Consider the following 27,876-nt stretch of genomic DNA (forward strand, 5'->3'; position numbering starts at 1 on the left):
GGCAATAGAAGTAAGATCAATGCAGACAGGTGAAGCGTTGAGGTGGAGGAGTTGAGGGGGAAAAGATGAACCAATGGATCGATAAAATGGGGAGCCTCCTTTACCACATGACTTGTTTACATGACATCCCCATCGGGGAAGATGTGCAGAAGACAGCAGAGCGACAGTAACAAGTGGCAAACTTAAAAGGCTTCCCGTACTTCAGGGAGATAAATGAGAAAATTCGCCAGTTAGGGTAAAGCTAGGCTCCCATCAGTGAGAAATGCAAAGGTAGTTGTTACCTTGAAGGCATGTAATGTATACAAGGGTTTAAATGCAGTGCTCAATCCTTGGTTGAAAGCTAACATTTGAATAAGATGCTTATCATTGACTTTAAGAACTGGGCCTGGAATACTGATGAGAAACAGCAGTCGTTATCAAGGCCTTGTGTTAATAAGATCCAAACAGACTCATCACAACTGGCAATGTTCACGTACCTCATAGCATGTTACATTATTATTCCTGACTAAAATGTAGTGACTTTTATGAGACATTAGTAGTCATTGAAACCTAAAGTATTGGAATATACAGTAGGCCTATGCATAATTGATGAATTATTCTCAGCAAAATTCAAGAACACCAAATCGAGTAAAAATGTTTCGATGTCTTGTTGCAAAAATATCAATCTGAAGAGGAAGTTTGAAAGAATAAGGATCTTGTGAAGATAAGAGAGCCTTTAATGTTTTTCCATACCAAAGAATTTGAATGCTTTGGTTAAATGACATGCATGTTGCCATGGCGATGAGGACTGCTAAATGTAGTCTTGTGGTTTTTGTGTACTTTGAGGCAAAGAGATGTGATACCGCCAAAATGGTGCCTAACATGGATGTACCATCCAGTGTCGATGCAACTTACAACTTAATTCTGTCCTCCCTTGTTAAAGAGGCATGCTTCAATGCGCATCCTTTCTACTGTTGACATTTACAGCAGCACGAACACAATTTCTATTCAAACAGCTGCTTGCTTACCATTACATTGGAGTGCCAAGTATATTAACTCACTGGAGACAAGCTGATTTGATAGAACATGTATTTCCAATCTCTTCTGCCTGAGTGTACTCGGGACTAGTCTTCAGTGGGTTAACCCTTTTCTTACTGCACAGTGCTCAAGGTAATAAAGTCTGGGGGAAATTTCACAATCAGAGGCAACAGGTGGATTTATATGGTAGTCTTCTCAAAGCCCATGTACATGCTTGCTTGAAAAAACACTTCCATCAGTAAAACAGAAAACATTTAACTTCACTCACATTTATCAGTGTTAGAAAGGAAATTTTTGTCAACTGCATTTATCCATTAATTAAGATTGAGAAAAAAATTTTCTTTAAGAAGTTTTTCACTGACACAAAACTCATGTGTATAATACGATGAGAAACATGTCTCATGCTAATTAGCTTTTTTCATATAGTACATGTATATTAAAATGTGACAGCAAATTAGAATCACTATTTCTTTATGCATTCCCAAAATGATGTGAGGTGAGGTGTATTCCTTGTGTCTGGTGTTTTTTTTTTTATTTTTTATGTTGTGCTTACTTTTGGAGTCTTGTTAGAATGGTTTGACCTAATGGATACTACCTGTGATTTGTGTGTGTTTGTTCCATGGTGTATGCATATTACACATGCACTCATACATGTGTTGTAAGCATATCGAGCACTGTGTTTGATTTATAGACCATGGAGTAAAATACACAACATTGTATGTAACGTAATGGAATGGTGAAAAAAAAACTCATCTCATGTCTGAATAGCTCATAACTCTTTACATTATCAGAAATATCTTTCACGGATGCAATTATGAACAAGGTCTTTTGTCAGTTTTGAACTTCTTGTTCTTGGGTCACTCCACTTCACGCATCCAGTACTCCACACAGGTTCTGGCCTGGTTGTCATTTTTGATAACTTCAGTAATCTCTGAGTGCCATGACCAAAATTTTGTAGTAAAATATTCCTAGAGAAAATGCATCACTGTTATGTCATGTTGAACGTATATTTCTTTTTGTTTTCTCCATGCTAGGATATCATGTACCAAGTGGGAGAGAGGAGCAGCTTGGAAAATTGACAAACTATGACATCATAACGCCGCATGGCCTGGAGGGAAGGGAACGGAGGCAGGCTCAAACTCTGACCGAGGTGAGAAAAATCCCAGCACTGCAAAAGTCGTTATTTTCACGTACAGATATTTTTGCAAATGAGGAGGTCACCAACATTTTCGCTAGATGGTGTTTTCGCGATTTGACACCGATGCTATTGTTCACTCCGCCACTTTACTGTGCAATACAATATTTTTGTGTGTTGTCAAATTTGTGGCCCAAAAGTGATTCACAAAATTCATAAAAATTAAACTCTTGCTAAAATAACAGCTTTTACAGTAACTCATCCATCAGAATATCCTCAGGGACACTTTTAGATTCTTCTTGGAAATTGTGTGATATTATTAGAGGAAAAAAAATCCGCCATAAACCTGGTTCTTTTCTTTTCACCCTTCTTTGTCTTGAAAATATTTCTTCAGGCACCAATGATGTTGCTGTGTTATCCCCTTCTCATATTCTCACTTCATAATCCTTCATTGATATCAAATTCAGTCGAACACTTCACAATTTTGGTTTGTTTGTTTGTTTGTTTTTTCTCCTAAAATGAAAAGTGATGATTGAACGAGAGCAAATTGAAGAAATCTGACATGGAGAAGGCTTAGAGAAATTGTTTTCAGGAATATTGATTTCGTGTCCCAAAGGCTGCATTGCCCTGGTAAGGGAATGATCAGTAAACAAATTTGTGCAGTTGTATCATGCACAACCCAAGTACGTAAATGCGCAACACCGCATTAGTTTCTATGGCGATTATTCTGTCCGTTAGCTCTCATCCCCGTGGTGACTAGGAGAATATTTCGCACCCAACTACAGAATCACTCCTTTGAGCAAACTGTGCTTAAGGTACAGCTCGTAGATTATCGATTTCATTCTGGTCTTGTGCTGATTTCTGTGGCGCTGCTCGATATCAAACCAGATTATTGTGACCCTACTCGACTCAAATCTCTTTGACAAGCAAAAAAGAGAATATTTATTGATGTAGGATTTTAAAAAAAAAATGAATTTGTAAGTATCACATAAGATTCGAAGGAACTTTAATGATGACATTTGCATGTAGATTCAAAAGAAAATGAAAAATAAAAATGAAGAAAAATGCAAAAAAAAGAAGAGATTTTTCTATTAACCAAAGAAAGGAATTCAAAGCATATTCTTAACTTTTGATTTTGTATATCATTATGATGGATACAGACAGACACATCACTGTGGTTACTCTAAATCAAGATCTACGTATATCAAGATGGATTTCATGAAATTTTCACGAAATGGAGGCGACAGCCTTTTTTTGCGGCATGAACATTTCTCGAATAGCCTCTGATATTCGTTGCATATAGTGTAGGCAAGAACTTTTGCATGCATTTAATTTTGCAAATCTTGACTCTCACAAAATTAATGAAATTAAAATGCAAGGGAACATTTGTGGTTTTTCAGTACGCAAGGAGCACACAATGAATATTGTTTGGGTACTCTGGCATTTCTCTTTGAACCTTTATTAGTTCATGGGTTGGATTTCAGGAAGCAAAATCAATTAATGGACTATGCAAACCTTTCTAGAGAATTCAGAAGTTTCTCATTGGGCAAATGGGGCTTGCTGTGGAAAACTGTACAGGCTGTTTGCTAAGGGTTTTCTTCCACTCTACACACACTGACCACTTCCACCCATGGATGACGTGTTTGCTTCCACTGATCCCATCCATGTTAGTGGTTTGCTGGAGGATAAAGAATTGATGTTCTACACCTTCAGTGCATCACAGGTGGATACCAGGCTCTTAAAGTCCCTTCTTTGGTTTGAGTGTCAGTCAGTCGTAAAACCTTAATTTGGACAAATTGTGTCTGGTAGCAATTCTATCTGTCGCATATAACTGTAAAAATGTAAAGTGTGGCAGTGCTGTATCATTTCCGTAATACCAATGTGTTGACGACACTCTGCCAGTGCACTGCACGAATTCTATTTGATCGTGCACAAAAAAACCAAAAACATGAAGCACTATCTCTATCTTCAAAATACCATAGTTATGTAGATTTTCTCAGCAATTGTTATGTGTTTGTAAAAGAAATATCAAGTTGTAAGCTCTGAAAATGCATTCAATCTATTGTGAAGTGACAATGTTTCAGTCATGATAAAAAGGGAAAAAAATGGATACAAATACTGCATCCACCATCATATGCTCTGCCCATGCCTGCTGCATAGTAACTCTGCAAAGTGCACAAGTGAACACCAAAAAGTGTGACCCCGCTCGACCTCTGCGTGTTGTGCATGGGTGCGTAAGATCACCTCATTCATTTGCACGTAGTGTACGGCCAGCGTATAGACATATTGTAATGTTTACATTTATATGGATAGGGAGAAATGCATTCACTGACATATGCAATCAAGACCTCTTACAGAAGAACCAATAGAGAAAAGGAGAAATCATGTTAGTAATGCTAGTAAGTGATTTGTGCTTTCTCTGTCATTTGATGCAGGAAGTGAAAGTTTGTTCTGTTAATGTTTGGACTCTCATTGGACAAGGTTGAGAGAAAAATAGATGAATTATCTGTACTATTTCACCTTCAAATATAATCCGATCTCTGAGGCAGCAGCCATGGTGTCTCGACAGCTCTGATTTCAATGTAACAAATATCCTTAACCCGTTGAGGACAGATTGATTTTGCTATAAAACACATTTTCCATAGACACCTGCCCGAGTATACTCGGGGCTCGTCCTCAACGGGTTAATACTATGGCATCATCACAAAGCTCATATCATCTAAAAGGAAAATGAACCCGGCTTAGCTACTTTCCAAAACAAAAGTTCTGTCTCGGGTTTTGTTTTGTAAAAATATCTCTGTATTCTTATAGAAACTGCACATTCATTGTAAAAGATACAGTCAGTCATTGTGTAGAAATGTGTTTAAATGTAACATTTGTGAACGATCTGATTACATTGCACACAGATAGTTTCCTGGATGAGGGGATATGAGGCATTGGAAGTGATGACAGCTGTTAGAAGCTGTCTGGTTCATGTCTGTGTTACAGCATCAAACTCTTTTGTTTTCTTTTTGTCTGGTACTCAGCAGCTTTTCTGTTGTTAATCATCTGGGTTTGATAATGGATCAAATGCCCTAGATTTGATGAGCTTCTACATTATTCCTGTGAGCTCTTTTGTGCCACAGTGTTAGCTCTCTGTGTGCTACATTATTCAAAGATCGCATTGCATTAGTGCTCTTGGAAAACATTTATTTCTTCTATAAGCCATGTAACTTTTTATAGAAGCATTTATGTCTGAATTGCATTAAAATGACAAAGCTATATGGTTATGATCCTTTCAAGGTACAGCAGCAAAATATGTGAAGTTGACAATCTACGGACCGAGTTTAGAGCAAATGTGTTTGTTTGGTGTGTTTGTGTGAATGCATGTGAGGGTGTACTGTATACACCATATATCTAGTGAGTTTAATCGTTTGTGAATCAGGACTTCCAGATAATTTTTCAAATGGTAAATTCAAGATCATGGTATATACAGGAATGAAGGGAGAAATGTATGCTTGCACCTCACATTCATGTCATGGTCAGAGTTAGTAATTTCTTAAAAAGTTGTTAAGTTCAGCATTAGCACCCAACTGGTAAAATTCATGAAAATTAGAACCTTTACAGCATATTTGATTGTGTGTATAGATATACTTGTGTGTACACATGTATGATTATGTGTGTAATGGTGTGTGTGTGTGTAGGTGTATGTCCGTCTATGAGGGTGTGTGTATAATGGAGTGTATGTGTAGAGGGGAATGGTGTAAAGGGTGAAGATGAGGGTGTAGGAAAAGGGTAAGAGGAGTGTCCTCTGTCGTCACTGCTATGATCATATTGCTGAGCCCACAGTTTTGAGGAGAAGTCTCCCTAATTTATTGCATCCTCACAGTCAAAAAACTGGGTATTGCTGTGGAAAGATGTGATGGCAGTTCAGATTCTGAGATTGGGTGTGTGTAAGCATGCAGTGCTGTATGGCTGCTGGGAATTATAAGTCTTAAAAGGCAAAAGTTGTATATGTGGCATTTTTTACTAGTTTGGAAACAGGTCATGAAATAATTTTGATATGAAACTTGAACAGAATAACTTTGGCCTATTCTTAGAAGTACATCATTCAATGCAATTAAATTCTTACTTGTAATCATTCAGTTATTGAAAGTAATATAATGATGATGATGATGATGATAATAATAACAATGATGATGATGATGATGAAATGATGATGATGATGATGATAATGATGATGAAAATGATGATGATGATGATGATGATGATGATGATAATGATGTGAAAACATTTGATTATTCATGGATGGTCATGGTGCAAAGAAAGACAGATAGAAAATATGAAAAGAGATATGAAAAAAGGATGAAGAAAATATTGATATAGTGCGAGCCTAAATAACCAGATTTTTGAGAGGACTGATTAGGAATGAATGAGTTCAGTAAAAAAAAAAAAAAGAGCGAATCTAAATGTCTGGTTTCTCATAAGATTAATTGAACCATTAATTAATTTGTACGAAGAGGAAAATACACTGTCATGATTGATGAGAGGTTAAACAAAAGAACTTGGGCAGTTTGTATTTAAATGAAATAAGTACAGGACAGTTTATCATACATGTTATCTCAAAAAATAGAAATATTTATGCCATCCACAATGCTAACCTGATAACATAAACCAGATTTTATCAATATCTACCTCTGGCAAGGATTTTGTTGCCCTTTCACAGTCTGGCAGAGAAAAGAAAATGCCTAGTTATAAAAGATGAGATACTGGATCATCTCCAATTAGGGTCCAAATTACCACATATCTTCTGCCAAAATCTCACTCCAGTTTTTTAAACCTCCTAATTTTTACCTCAATCTCACTGCCACTGGAAATCACACATCCACTTTGAAGGTTTCAATTCAGTTCAGTTATTTATTTCCATCAATCAAAGAGGTGAAACAATATTCAAAACATACATTACACAGATCATATTGTTTTATCAATTTGTCAGAAATACATAAGGCATAGTGGATCGCAAAGTATAATATCATAAAAACATACTGTATGTGCAACAGTGTGGAATTTTAAATCCAGAACAGCAATGCATACATGTACTTTGCAAGGTTGACAGAAAAGTACACAGTAAATATGACAATGGAAAAGAGTGGTCCACTGCTTGGGTGTGTGAATACTGAATACAGTGTGAAAGGAACAGAAATGAAATGAAAACAGGAGACAGACTGGACTGAATCATGAATTGCCAATCCCTCAATACCAGACACTAATCTCAGAAATCAAACAAAAGATTTCGTTTTGGCTTGTTTTCTCCTTTTCCTTGTGCTCCCCTTTGTGATGAAAGAAGATGGTTGGTCAAAGAAAAGTGACAGAAATGCATCTTAATCCATCCCCCCCCCCCCTTTGAAGTCAGATGAGAATGAGATAAAATGGAAAGTGTCATGCCTGAAGGCAAGTCATGTTTTTAGATGAGAACTGAGTAAGATCACTCCACAGGGGGCTCACTCTCTGACTCCGTCTGACCTGTCACACACCGGCGTCCAAAGAAAGCATTGAAGAGGGTCTGTTTTTAGACATGGATATTTTTACAGCATCATCACCATTTTCCCTGAAAACGGGGTGTTCTTTTTCTTTCTGTAACCATGTAGGGTCTAATTTCACAAAAATAAGTGTTTGACATTAATGACTACTGTGTGTAGTGTTCTGGCTGATATGGAATCTGACATGTGTTTTGCATGAATTCTGTAAATCCCTTTTTCTATTGATTCCTTGTATTCCTTTTTTTCACTGAGGTGTTATCATATTTCACTGAGGTGTACTGTTTTCCCAACTAGTATAAGAAGCATAATTCAAAATGCTGTTTAGGGTCCTGTACTTGGTACCGTAACAAAATTTGGGCCATTTGGGATAAGTGATTTTTCTGGTGATGCCTTGTTGGGTATGCTTTGTAAAGTGTGATGCCTTTTAGGGGTGCAAATTTAATGTGCTGTAATACACCATTTAGGTGAGGTGTTTGTATCTATAGGGAGGGGAGTGCATTTGTCTGACAGCCACCCCTACCCCCCCCCCCCCATATTACCCACTTTCCTCACTGATGAGCTGAAAAGGATTTTTATAGCACTCTTCTAAATGTCCATGTTTTGGAGAGGTTCTGTGATTTTCAGCCACAGCTGTCCACAATGTAGGAATGGGTATTGGATACCCTCACTGATTCTCAGGGTCATTGCTGTTTAAAAGTATTTGCTACTGGGAAATTATCTATTTCCTTAGGGGTGAGTGTGAGTTAAGAGCATAAAAGAAATTTGATCATGGGAACATTGGCAAATGATACATTTTGGACCAATTTGGCAGAATGTCTATTGACTCATCTGTGAAAAACATTTTTTTTCAAACCATCACCCTCTGAGACTAATATTTATTTTACTAAACTTTGCAGTCAATATCTTTGTATCTATTCCTATGAAGAAATCTTCTCGTTGTTGTAAGAGTTTATTCCCTTCAAGTCATAATCATTGTGACTGTTATAAAATCACAGTAAACTTTAAACTGAGGTGTAATCCATAACGGAGGGAATGGAGGGGGATGAGTTAATGAATTGTGTGATGTGAAGAGACAATGCAACTTACTTAACCCCTTGGATGCTTTGAGTGCAAGTTGAAACAAAACCCCATAATGTTGTTCACACCATCCAAAGTCCCTGGCATAGAAAGGGTTAAACCATAGAGGCACACTACAGTTTATTTCTGCTCCATTCACCTTTCCATGCACGGTCATTCTTCTGTGTCTCGTTAGAGGATGATGTACCCAGGTTTTCGTATTTCTAGGAAACACAGTCAAGATAAACATGTATCAGATGAACATGGCTCCTGTTATCAATCCTTTTGTTACGCGGGTTGATTTTTGGCTGTGATGGGCAGCACGGGGAAATAAACAAGGTGTAGGATGACAATGATTTATCATCATGTGCTGGAAAGAATCACTTTGAAGGCATTATGCTTCTACATTACAGTGGGTGCATTCACACTAGAACTGCTGTGGCAATGAATACCATGGTAAATTCTTGGCACTGTTCTCATCGGCAAAATACCACAGTAATAGATATTGTGGTTGTTCACTTGGTACTGTTCTCATGAATAAAATATGGTATTTCTGGTTAGCATGCGCATATCTCCATCAGGAAAGACAAAATATGTGAGGTTGCATGAGAAGTACATCACTGTACAATCAGTGGTATTTCGTGACACAAGTCACACTCAAATCTCGCATGCATATTTCATGTGAAGTTTGAATTTCTACCTTAAATACCATTGCACTGTGAATTTTGCGGTGTATTATTTGCTCTCACATTGTGAAATAATGCTTGCAACGCCATAGTATTTTGCCACCAACGTGAATGTACCTAGTGATAACCTTTCAGCATCCAACAGATATTTATCTGTGCATAAACATCAGCTATCATTTGATGTCTGGGCAATCAAACTACATTACGAATACTGTACTGGCATGTTGCATGGACAGTTTCTCTAAAAGTGAGTGAAGATAATTAAAGCATATTTAATTTACATTGATTAAATTTAGTCTGTCTGAGAAATTTACATCATTTGTGTAAGTATGATTTTTTTGACAAGATGTTTGATGATTACCATATCATTGTAAAGTAAAGCCTTTTGTTATTTGATGCATATTAATAGTACATGCTTCTTTCTTTTTTGAGAGAGAGAGAGAGAGAAAGATAAACCAGAAAATCAGTTAGAGTATTCAATTCCCTTCCTTTTCCACCTCTAATGAATTGATTCACTAGTTCAGTATTTTTTTGAATTAAAACCGAGTATGAAGTAACGACTTTCCCTTCAATTCTTTACCTACAGTTGTACTAACCCCCCCCCCCCCCCCGTCTATAGAAAAAGAAATAACTTGAAATGAATGTCTTATTCTGTGTTTCCAAACACTCTTAATACACAGTGAGACACATGAATTGATATCATGTAACATCAGATTGTATCATGTTAAGTAGATGTTGCGCTGGTTGATCAGCCATGTTTGTGCAAAGTTACATCTGACCACACAGATAAGAACAGTTAAACTCGTACTCACTCTTGTATCTTAGCATTTTAATTGCCAGTCGAAAGCATGGTATGACTGTCCGTTCAGTTAAATAGACAAAAGTAGGGCCTATATCATGTCATGGAGCACCAGATGGGAGTTCCCTCTGGTCATAATACACATTGTTCATTGTGCATAGTAATGATTATCTTTCCTTCCAATGATTGTGAAACATTTCCGTTTAAAATGCCAAATCTCTATGTCTAACATTTTTGTCATGTTTCCAGTGCTCTCATCTGCACACTATCCTACAATGTATCAACCTCGCCATTGTAATGAATGTTTTATGTTTTAATGATTGGCAGGCCTTTTCCCCCACAAACTTTCCATTACAGAGTCCTTCCAGCGATAGTTGGTGGTTTTCATAGTTTGTGGTTTTCATACATGTAAGGCTGGTGGAAACGCCAGGCCTCATCCATTTCCTGCCATCAACATCGGCTTGTCCTTTACCCTTTAGCTCTGAACTAGTTCCGGACACCATCATTAGTGGGATGATGTTTTCCGGTGTTCATCATCTCTGGGTCATAGGACTTAATGAAAATTATTGAAATTTGTCAGGAGCTTTTAGTGCATGTGTGTGTGTGTCTCTCTCTTTCTCTATGAAGTATGTGGGATTGTATGTGCTTGTGTATTAGTGTCTGCATGCATTGTAGCTTCATCCATGCAGAAATGGTGATCTCATTGTAATGTAATGTCCAATGGGATATTAAATTTGCTGCTTTTACATAATTTTTAATGGCACATGGTTGTGATTGATTGAGAATATTATATTCTGGAATCATTATTGTTTTCCAGAGAGACTTTGATAATAACAGATCCTATAATTTTGGACAATGTAGACCCAAAGTTTTATATAGCCTACCATCTTATGGCACCTTTGTCACTGTTAGTGTTAACATACAGTATTTCAGTGATCCTTTTTCTGCAGGCTAAGTTTGGGCTATATGTAAGCACGGTACATTTGTGCCTAGAGTAGAAAAATATCTGTATGCCCTAAATAACTGTGAGCATGGACACAAACTGGAAATACCAATTATGGATTTGGGGTATCTACTGGTCTTGGACTGTGCTAGAGATATATTTGTGCAATAGGGTTTTGATCTTTTGCCAATTTTGAATTGACATCAGAAGCGTCCTGGCAAAAATGACATATTTATACCTATTTTCCCATCATTTGGCTTGAAGATTTGTTGTTGTTGTTTGTTTTTTTTTTTTGTTTTTTTTAGTGGATACCATCAGAATCCATTACCCCTCTGCCTGTTCAGGTACATGTACACAGGAAAGGCAACATTAAACAGTAGTCATATTTGGCATGATCATTTTCTGGAAGTAAGCAAACTAACTAACAGTTTTGATTGAACTGTAAAGCTAGAAATATTCACAGCATGAAATTTTGGTGAGTTGCTACTGGCATATAGTATAGACAGGAACTTTTGAGTGCATTTTGATTTTGCAAATCTTGGCTCCTGGCAAAATTCACAAAATTTCTGGTTTTGCAGTACTTTCCACAAATGAAAAATTGCTCATGCAAAAATTTCCACTTTCACTATTTGTTGTTTACAGGTGCAATATAATCTTTGCTCAAATTCGTTAAAAGGAAAAGTTTAATCAGGCACAATGAGTTTTCTGCAAAAACTCTCACTTTGGTAGAATGCAGTCACATGACACATAGTAACCAAGGGGTTAGAAATGTGAGGAATTTGGATTTTCAGTGATTTGGTTTGGTTTCTGTACCTCACCGCCTACTTGTGGCTTCCTGTCAAGAGAGATACCAGCTTGTTTGACCTGCATTGACCAGAGCCTAATCTTGGCAGGAAAAAGCTCCGGTGAATTCGCTCAAGAATCTTCTTAGGGGCCCTGTGTGTTACACTTTTGTTTGTGGAGTCCTTCACCTCACAAATGTGGTAAAAAATGAGTCAGAGAGATGCTTTCACATTACAAAATGGTTCCTCTGACCTCCCATGTCAGCCATAGTTTGCAGCACCATGAGTGGGCCCCCTTAGCTCTTGAAGGGCCAGTTTACCATTGGGAGCAGTGATTTAAAAAATGTTCAAGATATCACATTTGATGCTTATGCATCGGTCTACTGTACCACAAAACATTCTACCATATAAAAATTTTGCAATAAAGCCTAAAATATTAGGAGATATCAGTATTTTTCTCAATAAACCATAACTGTAGACAATTTAGTCTGGAAACATTTTTATTATAACTATTGTTCACATTTTGTATACTTAACAATACTTAACATCGGTTTTACCGATTCAAATTTTTACAGTGGTTGTTTCTATCCCTAACTCACATTTTAGAACTATTCTAAAGCATTAATGCTGGGTTTTTGTTTCATCTGCAAATGGTAAATTATGCCTTTAAGCACTGCATTTCTGTGCTAACCCTCTGTCTTTACCTGAGGTGTGCTTTATGTTCTGACTGACCAAACAAGATGGACAGTACTACATTTGTTTCAGCAATTCAAGTTGGTGGTAGTGAATATTTTTTGGGTGTCATCCCCCCTTTTCTTTAGTCTTTACTCTCCACAGTGTAAGAAAGACACACTAAATATTCCATAAAACCAAACTATCAGCCATGAAATATCATTTTCATTTGTGTATAAAATAGTATTAGTGCAGTCAATGACTTAGTGCAGTCATTGACTTAGTAGTGCAGTCATTGACTTAGTGCAGTCATTGACTGTTTTTGAAGAGAAATCATAGCCTTAGTCAATTAGTCTTATTTTGAGAAAGGAATAAATCAGTTTGAATGGCCTCTCTGGACCTCTATGCAATGATTGTTGATAATAGGATATATTGAGATAGAGCAAAAGGTTTCCATTCCCAATCCAATCAGCTCTTGATTAATTAGGTAATGAATCATTGATTGAATTAGATATCTGAGGTGGTACAAGTATATCTCTCTACATGTACCTGTTAATGTCATGTTTATTGCTGAGGCAGTAACCAAAGCCTCCTCCAAAAGCAATCATACTTGAGAGTGTTTGATGAGAGCATATATTGGTTTTGATATGATTGGTCTGTGTCAGACAGGAAGAGGCAAGACAGCAGTAAGCTGCTGTAGACACCAAACTGACATTATTAGAGGAAGATTTGCACTTCCTTCATCATCATTTTGTTTAGACAAATCCATGTAACAGGCCAAGTGAAAACAAAACATAAACAACAATAAAAGAAGAAAAAAACCCTAAACCAACTGTTGTGAGAGAAAAGAATACAATTTATACAACCCTTACTGGAGACTAGTTGAGTGTGCCCTGGTACATTCTGGCTGTGCGGATTGTTTATCTAGCTTTGACGTCAGTATCGGATAAATATGTATCCGGGACAAATAATTGAAATCTGATGCTAATGTCGATTCATCGTGACATTGTTAGCGGACTTTATTGATTAATGCTTGGCCATTTGTCATCTCTTCCTTTCTTTATTCCCACAAGAGAATTTGCTCTGTGCTTGTATGTAGTCAGATGTCAGAAAAAGTTCACTGAGGCTTCTCACTGCTGTTGGTACTTCATTTTTTGATGAAAGAACAAAAAAATTGTCCACAGTAGGTATCTTTATGTGAAGTGGATTATATTATGGAAAGGGTTTCAGTTATTCAATTTCCTAACTTTTAGCCTGTATGTATTCTTTAAACCTTGCCCCCACTTGAAAATGAAAGTGTGATACTCTTGAAGATTATTGTGAGGAAAAAGAGCCTTCAGTAGTTTTGTGTGGTTCTATCAAGCTATGTGAGACCTTGAGAACAAGAAGTAAGTGTAACATAAAACAGATTGAAACATTTCTGTGGTATGATTTTATTGAATTTCATATAAAAAGGGAAGACAGAGCAGACACAGAATATGTGAGACCAGCAACATTGTGGTCATGCTTTGATTTTTTTTTTGATTTTTTTTTTTGATTTTTTTTTTTTTTTACTTCAGCACTATAACTGATTCACACTTCTAAGAAGAAAGGAAAAGAACAATCTTGATGGCAGTTATTGTTTCTCCAACACTTTGTCCCCCATCCTGCAATCAGGGCCTACCAGAACCTGATAAGGAACCCCCAAAAATGTATTTTCTTGTCCAGGGTAATCAGACGATATTTCCTGCCACGATAACTTGATTTTCAGCAGCATCCTGTCAAACCACCCCTCCTCCTTCAAGCAGGGAAGAGATTTCATCGTCATACAGGTAAAAACTTTGGGGGGAAAAATAAATCAGGACCGACTTACAGGAGAAGGAACGGTGTTTGCAGTGTTTAGACATATATTTGAATGCTTTGGTACATACAGTGTACTATATATATATATATTTGTTTTTGTGTGTGTGTGGGTCAGGTGCTACTTGCAATTTTTAAGCCTGATTTAGAGATATGAATGCAACATGCACACATGCATGTCTCCATTTATTCCTGTACCCTATGATTGCAAAATTGTCGGGAAGTCCTGATTGCAAACAATTAGACTCACTAGAATATGGCATATACAGTTTGGTAGTACCATACATACTGAACCAATAACAAAAAAAAGACTTTTTTTTTTAATTTATAATGTTTAGGCATTGAAAGGAATCCATGCAGCTATGACCTAAATGTCTGCTCTAGTTCAAATATTTCAGAGATTTCCAGTGGATGAAATCAGCTGTCACAGTCTGAGCATGAGATTAACTGACCTTGTGGAATGCACTCTTAGTCCCTCCCTTAAAGGGACTGTACAGTACTGGTTTAGGTGGGGATTCATGTTTTGAACATTCCTAAGTGAGATAATGAGAAACCTCTTATGAAATGTGAAAGTGCATGGAATTTTAAGAAGGATTCAACGTTTATTTCATGAAAATTGGTTTTCAAATGACTGAGATATCCACAAAAGTGATAATAATAAAAGGCGACAGGCCACGCTTTTATTAGCATCTCTTTGTTTCACCTTGTTTTTGGATATCTCAGGCATTTCAAAACTGATTTTCATCAAATAAACTTTTGATACCCTTTAGAATTGCATGCTCTTTGACATCTCATAGAGTGGTTTCTGAATATCTTGCAAAACGTTAAAAGCTAAATCTTCACCTCAACCAGAACTGTACACACCCTTTAAAGTTTGACATTGGCTTGGCAAGATTGAAGTGCATTGGGAGCATTTATATGCAGAAGTTCACACAACCTTCTTTTATCAGCTAGACCAGATGTGGAAAATACTTGTCCTTTCCATGACCCACAGCATAGAGCAGGTTACAACTCACCCGTCCTCCCACTAGTGCAAGGTTGGTCTAGAGATGACATTACCAGAAACCTGGAAGTTTGCTCAGAATGTCAGCAGTGAAGGAAAGGAAGATGATGAGTCTATGGAGGTCTAGACAGACTTGGCCTTGTTCTTTCTCTCACTCTTACTCTCTTGTCTTCTTCCATGTCTTCCTCTGGACATTGATTGCTTTCCCAGTCCTTGGGGGTCACAATGATAGTGACCTCTAGATTTTGGCCCAGTGCCCTTTGCAGTGGACCAGTGAAGCTTGACAGGTGGAACCCATAATTCCATATAAATGAGTGCACACACACATGACTGACTTGGCACATTGAAGTCACGAGTGTCTTACACCCTTTTGATCTATATACAGTACTTTTTGTTAATGGTCTTAGAATGTCAGACTTCTTGTCATTGGTAAGACCAGCAACCATGAAGACATGGTCCTGTGCTGTATCCATACTCCATATACTGTCAGCATATAATTATTTCAAAACGTTTCATAAAAAAAAAAAAATGAACATACAGCTGTATGATTATAACAACTAATACTGAATCATGCTTGTAATGCATAAAAATATAATGTTATCACAGAATTGGATATTTTTTTACTCACATGTATAGGTCCTTATGCAGGTCATATAAAGTATAAGGGAAATATGACAATAGTTTGCAACTGGTATGTTGATTTAAATTTGCACATGGGATATATGGTTTTTAAAATGAGAACAAGATTTGACTTGAAATTCAACACGACAAAATTTCCCCAAATTTTTAACAAAATGAGCTATACTTTTTTTTTTATGTTATTTTTTTACCAGGGAAGAGAAAAATGCAGAAGCAGTGTACCATTGACATGCTTTGATTGAGCAGAATCTCATCTGTGAGGAGCTGCCTCAAGGCAACAAACCAATCAAAGATTTAACATAAAAATTTGTCAGCAGTGAGATATGAACCCCACAGCTCAGAGGGATTAATCATGAGTGAGGCAGATTTCGGGGTTGATATTTCATAGTTGTCATTCATAGTCATTGAAAGAAAACCTGTGTTTTTCCTATGATTTTTTTTTAAAGTTGCCAGTGAACAATGTTCGAAGAGAGACTTCTCAGAATGTCAAAGGTCATTCTGCGATTTGTCCACTCTCACTTTGAGGTTTTCATTTCCAAGAAGCAGTTGGCCCGTGATTGTTTGAAATCAATATGAGAGCATGAGAAATAATTTCAGAGGAAGTAAGCTTTTACAATTTCTTTTTTGCTGTCACCAGCATCTGTAATCAGAGATGTGTTTGAAATGAATCTGAAAGTGAAGGAAATATTTCAGAGGATGTAAGCTTTGCACATTTCTGTTGGTATCTATCAGTAACTTCTGTAATCAAGGATAGTTTCTTCCATCAAATCTAGTGGGGCTTGTTTTTTTTTTTTTATCTTCGCTGGTTTGGGGATGTTTGCTTCCATGGAAGATAAAACTTGGTACATTAAAGGCATTATTTACCATTTGCAGATTAAACAAAAACCCAGCTTTAGTGCTTCAAAATACTTCTAAAATGTGAGTTAGGGATAGAAACAACCAATGTAAAAGTTTCAATCATTATAATCAATGTTAAGTATTAGTGAATATACAAAATGTGAACAATAGTTATAATAATTTTTTTTCTCGGCTAAACCGTCAACAGTTCTGGTTTATTGAGAAAAATAGTGATATCTCCTTATATTTTAGATTGTATTGCAAAATTTTTACATGGTAGGATGTTTTGTGATACAACTGACCTGGACATGTGCATTAAATATGTGACATGTGATATCTCAAACATTTTTGCAATCACTGCTCCCAAAGGTAAGTAGTACCTTTGATTACTACTACTAGCAGTATCCCTCTTCAGGGCTGGTATTGTTTAAAATGCCATGTGAATTCATATCTGACTATCAATTCTCTATGCTACATTTTACGTGATTTTCAAACTAATACACTGATTATCATTATGATGAGAACGTCAGGCCCACTGAGTTATAATGTTAAGCACTTGTTGTATATTGTGGTATTTGATTGGCTAAGAATGGTTCTGATGTGGTTAAAGTGCCATTGTCATTGCTTTCAACAGAGTCTGATTCAGGTCCATGTGATTAAAATTTTATGTGATAATAATACCTTCATGTATTGTACATTATATGTTGATTTGTGTATCCACTTCTCTTAATAGTCATTTCTTTTGCCAGTCTGTAAACACAACTCTAAATCACACCACTTTATTAACCTCAGTCATAAAGTAATAATGAATAACATTTATATAATGCTAGATTACTTACTTTCAAGAAGAAAATTGTACTACCCCAATACTTCGGTTCCTACACTGGCTTCTTGTAGAAAAACGTATTAACTTCAAGATTCTTCTTCTTGTTTACCGTACATTGCACAAATTTGCCCCTGTCTACTTTCAAAATACTCTTCATCTTCACCAACCACTACGTAATCTCCATTCATCAAACTCGCTAAAATTACAGGTACCTCGAATCAAACATACAGTGGGGGGATCGGGCTTTTTCATATATGGGCCCAAAACTATGGAATGCCCTACCAAAATCTCTTATACCCCTTTCAGGTAATCGTGGATGCGGATAATAGGAGCACAAGTCGTAAAATTTCGATTACATGAACGGGAGAGGAGTAGAAAAGTGCGCATTATTTTTATGCTGCTATTATGCGCATAATTGCAGCATGAGGAGTAGATCGAGAATACATGAACGCGTTTTACGACTTATCCGCACTAACATTCCACAGTTCGGTCAAAGGTCACTCGATTTCCCGCACAACCGCTGATTGCTGAGCTTGAGCGCGCGAGAGGTGTGCATACACGTGAGGATATTCACCGGAAACATTACGTCATTATAGAGGCGTGCGCAGTAACCATGACAAATAACTCGCACAAATAACTCGCACCATTATATGAACGGGTGCTCGTAAAAGTAGTGCGCACTTCATGGGATATATGAACGCGATTTTGACTACTTCATCCGCATTATTTGGATGCGGATAATTGAACCGCGATTACCTGAAAGGGGTATTAGAGAAGCATCTTCCATTGATGGTTTCAAAAAGAATCTCAAGACATATATTTTCAATTTAAATTAACAATATTGTATACCTGTATGTATAGTATGTGTACGTATGTAGGCCTATTGTTTGTTGGTTTATTGTCTTAGTTTCTGTGATACTGTTGTAACGTGACACAATATGTACTCTGTTCTATAGCGCCATGAGTATCTTTTTTAGGTAGAAATGTGCGCTTTATAAGAGTCTCACTATTATTATTATTATTAATATGATGCACCACGCGTTACCCCGGGGTACCGTAGTACCCCGGATTACCGCGTTGTGTAGCGCCACCTCACGTCCATTCGAGAACAGTCAGAGAAAAATGCATGCACTGTGTGCGTGTACATAGTCCTTCCCATGCCACTGCATGTTATACTATGCGTGCGTGAAAGCTGCGATACCACTAGCGTGTGCTTTAGTGTAGTGCAGTGCAGTGGCTAGCGCGTGCTAGCTCCAGCACCAAAATAATTTCCTCTTTTTGGCACCCAGGATACAACCTTTTCAAAAAAATAAATAATTCAACAAAATGGCTGATTTTTATTTGGTACCCTGGGATACCATTTATGTCATCATATAGGTATTGATACAGAACTTTGACATTGGTTCATATTATGTATCCAGGCGAGAGAGATAGCCTGGAAATAAGGCTTTGAGTTGATTCAACATCTACCTCATGCTGTAAACCAGAAGTGTGAGCAGATATGTTAGCAAAGAGAGCTATTCACTTGACACAAATACTTTATCAAGCTAGATTGGATTCTGCAAACACAGCACATGCTTTGCCAAGAAATCACTGACAGCGAAGAGAAAACATGCTAGCTCACTCACTTTGAAATGCCAAGCTATTTCTAGATGTGGAAGTGTAGGCCAGAGTGTTATCATGAGGTGGATGTTTCCTGCAGAAATATGATTTTTGACTCCCCTGGCACAACTGTTTCCATGTTTTGTTAGTAGCAGGCAATGAATATTTGCATGTACACCAAAGGTTCAGTGTGAGGACTGGATGGGGGGGGGGTTGTGATTCGTCATATCCGGAAGGTTCTAAGGCCATCGGTAGTGGCTTCTCTAGACAGGCAGCCATTGTTGTCTCCAGGAAAGGTTTCAAGAGGTCAAACTCCTCCTCCTCCAGATGATTTTTTTTTTCCCTCCCTTGGAAGTTTGTTTCATTTCTCAAAAGTCAACCCTTTGAACCACTTTGTGATGGTGAATTTAGTCCTGAAATGATGATACACAAATAATGTGAGGCAAATAAGGTTATTTGTTTGAGCAATTAGTTTGGAAGAGTCTTGATTTGAAACAGTAACAAATCTTTTTCAGCTTGTCATTATTTTTAGCTGGTGGATACATGTACAGCTCACTCACACCATGCGAGTGTGAACAAAGCCATGATCCACACCAGGGATATGTCATTGACATCACTCTTTGAGAGTACCCGGCTAGCTGGTACTACACAGAAACTGCAGAAAATTGAATTGAGCATGGGGGAAAACCCAATTGTGTGCAACAAAAGTGAGGGAGGATGAATGCCATATGTCAATAGGGAAATCACTGTAGGAGACTCATTGGTCTTGAGAATGGTAGGAAGTCATTTTCCAATTAATCTTGATGCTGTGCAGGTGGGACTAAGGCACAAATAGGTGTTAGCATACATACTGCCACCACTGAGGGTGGAAGAAGGTTTATATGTGACATTGATTTCAAGATTATAGAGTCTTACCCCCCCCCCCCTAAAAGCCTACATATCTGTGGTTCCCACGTTTTTCATACTTGTACAACTGAAATGTGAGTAAATAGTAAGACAAAATTGTGTTGTCTCTGAGTGTGAAACAAACTGAGATGACATATTTCAATCTCATAGAAGGCAGGAACCAGTAAATAACATGAATGATCAAAACTCATCAATGCACCAGCTGTGTTCAATTTAAGATCAAGCAGACTTGATGAATGATAAAGGAGTTATGTCACTTTGAATACTAGCAGACCTTCTAATATGATGCCATATGAATGGGTAGTGAAGAATAGCTGCTGTGGTCATTTGTGAGTACCTCTTGCACACAGTGAGATTTATTTTTTTTTCTGTACACAAAGACCAAGACTGAATATTTTCTGGCAATTTTTTGAAGAAAAATAAATTTAGAATCCATCCCTATTAACCTCAGGTGTGGGTTTATAAATATCTGTACATGAAAGAGGAAGTGAAAGTGTGGAACCATTGTCACCAGTTACCAGTAAGATAGTAATAAGTATATAAGTTTGTAGTTATTTTACTAGTATAGTTATTTATTGTGGTGTAATATACTGTAATTGAGGGCCCTGCCAAGTTCGGTCTTTAGCAGCCCCTCATTTTCATTTCCAGTCTTCTATGAAACAAGATATGTTTCAATATGTTATTATGTTACATTGAAATGTATTGTGATGTCACAGTTTCATAATATTGTTTGGAAATGAAAAAAAAAAAAAAACCCCTGAATGAATAAATGAATAAATGAATGAATGAATGAATGGTAAATGAATAAATTTGATGAATGAGTAGATGGATGGATGGATGAATGGATGAATGAATGAATGAATGATTGATTGATTGATTGAATGAATGAATGAATGAATGAATGAATGAATGAATGAATGAATGGATGGATGAACAAATGAAAACCATACCAACTGAAGGCTAGCCAACTATAACCATTTTGCCACTAGGCACACCGAGTCTTGCAAGATATATCAGTTGATATCATATCCCAACACCACCTACTCCATCTCCGGCCAAGGTATTCCAGGGTTGTAAAAAACTCGCAAATAATGGCTCATCCATCTTTTCATAAGCATCTCTTTGACACTGGCTACGTGCAAAGTTGGTCCTTGGTAATGGTATGTGGTCATGGATTGGCTGAATAATGCCTTGATCTTTACCTGAACTGTGGAAGTTTGATCTTAAGATCATTTCAGGAAATGAGTGATATTCATCCAAGAAACAAAACACCTGCGCCTTCTGTGATCACAGTTTGACAGTCACCCTGGATATCACATTCAATATCCAGGATTGTAACAAAAGAATCATTATCATCCTTACTTGTAATGTTATCTTTTTGCATTTCCTGTGATCATGTGAGCTGTATCATTTAGAGAAGTGTCTAAGTCAAATCTTACTGCCTACACATTTCCGTCCATAAAAAGTTGATTGATTTGTAATCATCCTTGCACCAAAATATATTGTAGGCTTTGAAGACTTGATCATTGAAAAAATTCACTATTCATGTAAAGAGGTCTTTTAAAATAACTGGAGTTACTGTCATAGCTCTTGTGTCTATTTCAAACACCACCATTTCAATGAAATTATGAACTTATCTCCAGATTTTATTTGTCATGATTCAATTTGATGTAAAATACTTCAGTATGTCTATATTTGATTGTCATGTTTAGCTCCACCTGATCATAACACGATTGTCCTTTATCTGTTTTACATTGTAGTTTCAGTTTCCCTCTGACTTTATTTCTGCCTTTGTCTCTGAAAATCATACCTTTACTAACAATACATCTGAAAAAAGTGCAGGAATAAATTTGCAGTATAATGATCACAATTAGTTTTAACATATTTGAATAAATACAATAAAATGAAAGATGTTAATGATACAATCATTTACAATTTAAGACAGAAAGAAATATGCAGGAGTCTGCCATCTTAAGCAGGTGCTTGATATAGGATAGGTCATGGCAGCCTTAAAAAATGATATCATTTATGAAGATTGATGTCACAAATTTGATGTCATCCAGCCAATAACCTTACACTGGCTGCACACTTTTTTTTTTTTTTTAATCCTTTCTGTAGAGTGTGGAAGCTCAAATATTGTTGATTTCTACGAACCCTGTGATTTATTGTTTCCTTTTGGTGGAAGAGCTTCCTCTAGGTGGTAGTTAAGGAGAGCATTCACCCAAGTTTTAGTCATTCTGGATCCCTGGATGATACCTCTGATGCCATCATCTTTTACCACAGAATGGAATTTACTTCCACTTCCTGTCACCACAGCCCCACCCTCTTTATCTACTAAGGATGTGTTACAGTCTCATTAAGGTCTTTCTGCTGCTTAAAATGGCAATATGAAGAGTTTCATATGCCATTCTAAAAACATTTTAAAGTAAGACCTTTATTAGAGCAAAATTAAACCTTTTCAATAGTAGCTCACTTGTTGCATAACAGTGAATATTTTTGAAGTTATGATTGAATTGTCCCATATTTTCATGTTATTCTCTCTTTTTTAGCTTGTTTCATCACAAATATCTCAAATCAACAAGAATGGAGTTAACTTACGGGTGCAGTCAAACTCTTCATATATAGCTCTGAAGGAAAGGAATGTTTGATGTGGATAGCTGTGAACTTTGCCGACAGTGATGATACTAGTGAAAATCATGATTTTAATAATTGTGATAAAGGTATTCTTGCCTCTGTGTCAAAAACATGCACATTTTTTAGAATTAATTAGAATTAATAAATCTTTAATGCAGAACTTTCAATATCTACACACCCACAGACACATACAAAAAAAGGTGACTTAGATTAAATAAATGATTTTACTGTACCATAGACACACGAGAATCAACAGCCACACATACATTAATCTTAGATGCTGGGAAGACTAGATTTCCAATGCCTACTTGTCATTCATGACAATTATTCGATTTGGCACAATTTTAAATCCCTTCTCCTCCAAAGATTAATTCTGCCTCCAGTGGTATGGACTTGTAAAGAGTATAGTTCTGTTTCTGATCATAAAACACCAACCACCCTGGCGTCAATGGCCAAACCTCATAGGCAATAACCCGTGCTGTAACCATGGCAACCTGGCAGGGCACTCTTTGTCCGATGATCCGTGGCTGAAACAAATGTATGCCAAATGCACTTAGCCAACCTACACTTCATATCCCTAATCTATCATGGTCTCCTGGATCTACTTGGAAATCATATTAGAACTATCAGTGGGAGTGACAGAAAGTTTAGCATCAATAATATTTATACTTCATATCCCTAATTTATCAGAATCTGTGTTGTCTACTAGAAATCCTCATTTTTAGAAATGTCAAGTTGAATGATAAAAGGGTATGCACTAACCCACCAAAGGAATGAATTCTGATTGCTTTGAATAACACAGGATACATCAGTATGAAGAAGTTTGTTTGGACATTTTATTGTTATAGTTTTAAACAGAGATCATTGCTAACTTTGATACCTGTCATATATGTTAAAATTAAGACTTAACAATTAGCAGTCTCTTTCTGTTTCTCTCCCTCTTCCTCTCCCATCTTTCTTTGGTATTGTTTTTTTTCATTTCTTTCACTTTCTACCATTTTCTCTCTTCAACTAGTATATTGTGAGACTGAGTAATCTTCTATTGTTTTCTTTCATGTGTGGATAGATTCTAAACACTCCATTTATTGTATTTTGCACATTGGTCTCTTTTGGTTTCACTTTTGCATACAAATTTTCTTTACCTCTGTTTATTTTGTAGATTATTTGTTTCTTAAGATTCTTGGAGAGAATGTTTTGTGGACATGATGAAATTCAGAAAGATTCATAGTCCTCGAGCTAATATATTTGGAATTCACAGCATATGCCTCTTCTATGAGTTTAAGGCAACAGATGTTGCTCGCATTAAACCCACGCAAATATTTCAAAAGACAGATTTGCCTATTATTTTACTGTAAAAATGGAACTGAATATCTCAAGATCTGTGAGTAATCCTTTTATAAAGAGCTCATTTTAGGTAATTTAAGTTATGTTTCTGTGTAAAGTGTACAATTTATGTATATATTTTTTTAGATTTGACAATGCCAATTTAGTCAATTTAGCCAGTGCAGTAATCTTTCTCGGGTAGAGGATATGTAATAATATTCAGAAATACCAGGTGTATGAGGACAAGCTAATAATATCTGCAGCAAAATTACCATAATACTTATGGGAATGTCATTGAGCTGACTTGAGCTTCATGCAGAGATGCTCTCTTAATAACATGAATGGCAGTAGGTGGGACTAGACTATGACCATAGCACAGCACTGTGCATTAGTGAGTGTACTGACAGGGAGATGCTTGAATGAAAAGGGCTCTTGAGTAGAGCACATGGCAACAAGAGGGGGTACTCCAGTGACCGCTGGCATAGCATCATTAGCCATCACCCGTAAAAACCCAGGAGGCCTAGAACGATGCAAGCATTTCCAGCTTGTAAGGAGATGATGTGATGATGTAAAGGCATGTCGCTAATTGGTCTGATTATGCGTAAACAAAGTGCTAAGCAAACTATAAAAAAAAAATGATGCACGCACTGTACAGTGCAAGTCACATACACTGGTGCAGAGTTTCTTTGAAAGTTATGATCAGGTTTGTTCTCAGTTAAAATAAGGGAATGTCTTCCCATATTCTATAGTCTTTTTTTTTTCTTGTGGTACATATTCATGTTTTTATCATAGGTATTGATATGAACAATCCATTCTTCAGTTGTAATATCAAGTTTTCTGACAATATAAGAGTGTGACATGTCATGTTCATTTCTTTGCTCATGCACATCAATGGCATACAGTATTAAATAACCCATGATCTTGTTTGAAGAAAATCTGTTTCGTGTATCTCACATATATAAATTGGGACAAAACTAAACTGATATGTTTTGTTCTTTTCTATTTCTTCAGGATGGACATATACGAGAAACAAGCATCATTATTCCAGTGTCTGGACAGGAACTAATTTTAGATTTAGAGCTGAATGAGTGAGTATCTTTTTTTTTTTTTTTTATTTCTCGTGTAGTGTTATTTGCATTTAAAGGGATCATATAGTTCTGGTTGAGACCTAATTTCAGGTTTCTTTTTGGTGAGATAATGAGAAACCTCTTGTGCAATATTTGAAAGAGCATGTAATTCCACAAGGATTTCAAGGTTTATTTGATGAAAATTGGTCTTGAAATGGCTGAGATATCCAAAACAGAGCGATTCTAGTAAAGTGTGGGACCCACACTTTATTACAATCGCTTTGTTTTACTTTGTTTTTGGATGTTTCAGTCATTCCAAACGCGATATTCATCAAATAAACTTTGAATTCCTCCTAAAATGGTATGCACTGTACTATTTCGTAAGTGTTTTCTTGGTATCTTGCAAAAAGTTAAAAGCCTAATTCTCATCTCCACCAATACTGTACCATCCCTTTAATGAATCTACCAGGCATTTATGCATCAACAACGCATAATGCAAACAAGAAATCATGACTACTGTGACTTATTCTATGACTTTTGGATATCAATAACTCCTACATAAAGATGAGGGCGGGTAGCGATTTCTACAATACAGTGTGGATACATGCAGGAGGTGTGTTGTTGTTTTTCTGTACCATAGTGATCTTATTAAGATGTGGAAGTGTTCAACCCAGTGCAATGTTTTCTTTTCCTGGAAAATGTCTCTCCATCTCATATGTGGAAGATTGTATGCTTGCAACATTCCATTCAAAATGCAATGGATATTATGAATGAATAGTGTATGTCTGTCATTCAGTATGAAATTTTTGTTTTTATAAACTTTTGAGACAAGTTGTATTAATTCATCACTATGTATTAGCCATTCTCCTTCTGTGAAGAAAAAAAAAGGCAAGAAAAAAAAAAGACTGAGTAAAAAGGTGTATGAGATATTTTGTATACATTAACTGATTTTTTCCAATATCGAATTGTTAGTAATCATCATGTGAACTTGTATTTGAAACAATAAAATAATTTTATTTCCCTACATGTATAAAAGGGGATACACAAGAGACAGGAACGTACAAGTTTGTATCATGTAATGAACGGGAATAATGTATATTATGTTTAAGTGAGGCACAGGATGCCTGGAAGGCTTGTAGTGGGGAAACACATTGTTCTAATGCCCCATTGATGAATGTAACTCAGTTATCTTAATGTGATGATATATTAATTTCTGTTCGATGATGGAAATGAGGCATAGATTGACCTTTAAAACTGCACGCTAATGAATTCTGAGGTGTAGACGTGCGCTAAAATGAGTCGTTGGAAGCTTTACTTTCTAGATGCAGTTACTTTAGGCTGCTAGGATGAAGTGTGGGCACTTTTGGGTATATTTGTAGTGTAACATCATCAAAAGATATCACATTGAGATTCCCTTGTCGATAGGAGTAAAAAATGTGACTTCAAAAGATTCTGAACAACTGAACATGTCCAAGATGCTTTGCATATTTTGCAAGGGTTCTGCTTATGTCAAAATAATCTATTCAAAGTGAGACTGGAAATAACCTTAGACGATAAAAACTTATGCATTTTATTGTAATGCATATTTGTCTATGTTCCCAATTTTAAATATAATTCATTCCAATACCAAAAGGGTTGAGAAAAGATTCATTGTAATGAACATTTGTCTGTATCTCCCATTATGAATTCATTTCATTTCAGTACCAGAGTGGTTAATAAAAGATTCATTCCCTCTCTTGCATTCCCCATGAAAGAAACATACAAATTGATACAGTGACCTTTCGTAAAGAATCATATCAAATCATCCATAGCAAGCCATTGCAGATTGTTTATGGAGACCGCACGTTATGAAGTCCTGCTTTACGAGCACCTGTTTAAAACAATGCAAGATGAATGGTGATGAACGACTTGAAGAGGGGCAGTTTGGAGAATTGCTTTGTTCTGGGAAGAGAATCAGATACAAACTACGTATCTGCAAACACAGTCATTCTAGGTTGGTACTTGAAATAGCCATTGATACTACTATGAAAAAAATAACTTTTGCATAGACTGCAGCTCTTTTTTCTCTTTCTGTATTCTATGGAAGCATAACCAGAGGTTACAGTACAAACTCATGGGGCATACTTTATGGGTAATTGAATCATGGTTTCTACACTTAACCTATTGAGGAAGGACTGATTTTGCTTCAGCACACATTTTCCATAGACACTTGCCCAAGTATACTCGCGACTAGTCTTCAATGGGTTAAACGCCAGAAAAAAAGAATAGATGGATTTAAAGGGAAGATCTTTTTGTGTAAGTACTCACAAGATGTTTTGAGAAGGGCTAAATCTTCGTGGGACATACATCGATATCATATAATATCAATAAATTGCAAGTGACACACTGCCTCAACCCATTCCCTATGGGAACCTTGCATCCTGTGTAGTAAGACTGTGGGGATTTCAGAATTCAGTATAAAAGGGGTCAATGCCCAACAAAATCTTGCTGTTGCATTTATACACAGCTCCAAACTTTTCCACTGCTCTCAACCAGAAGGGGTTACTTTGGAGATGTAGGTTCAACCATATGCCATGGTGTATGATTGATCC

At 36.6% G+C, this 27,876-nt stretch overlaps 1 protein-coding gene across 1 annotated transcript in view; it reads left to right on the plus strand.

The window, feature by feature from the left end:
- Positions 1-27,876, plus strand: part of LOC140241915 (zinc metalloproteinase-disintegrin-like MTP8) — a 106,771-nt gene that overhangs the window by 27,259 nt on the left and 51,636 nt on the right. Inside the window, exons 2-3 of the mRNA XM_072321662.1 lie at positions 2,052-2,167; positions 25,230-25,306. Of these exons, the coding sequence (XP_072177763.1) occupies positions 2,052-2,167; positions 25,230-25,306 (193 nt within the window). The remainder of the gene's footprint in view (positions 1-2,051; positions 2,168-25,229; positions 25,307-27,876) is intronic.

Source organism: Diadema setosum, chromosome 18 (assembly GCF_964275005.1).
Source record: "Diadema setosum chromosome 18, eeDiaSeto1, whole genome shotgun sequence".
In the NCBI taxonomy this organism is placed as follows: domain Eukaryota; kingdom Metazoa; phylum Echinodermata; class Echinoidea; order Diadematoida; family Diadematidae; genus Diadema; species Diadema setosum.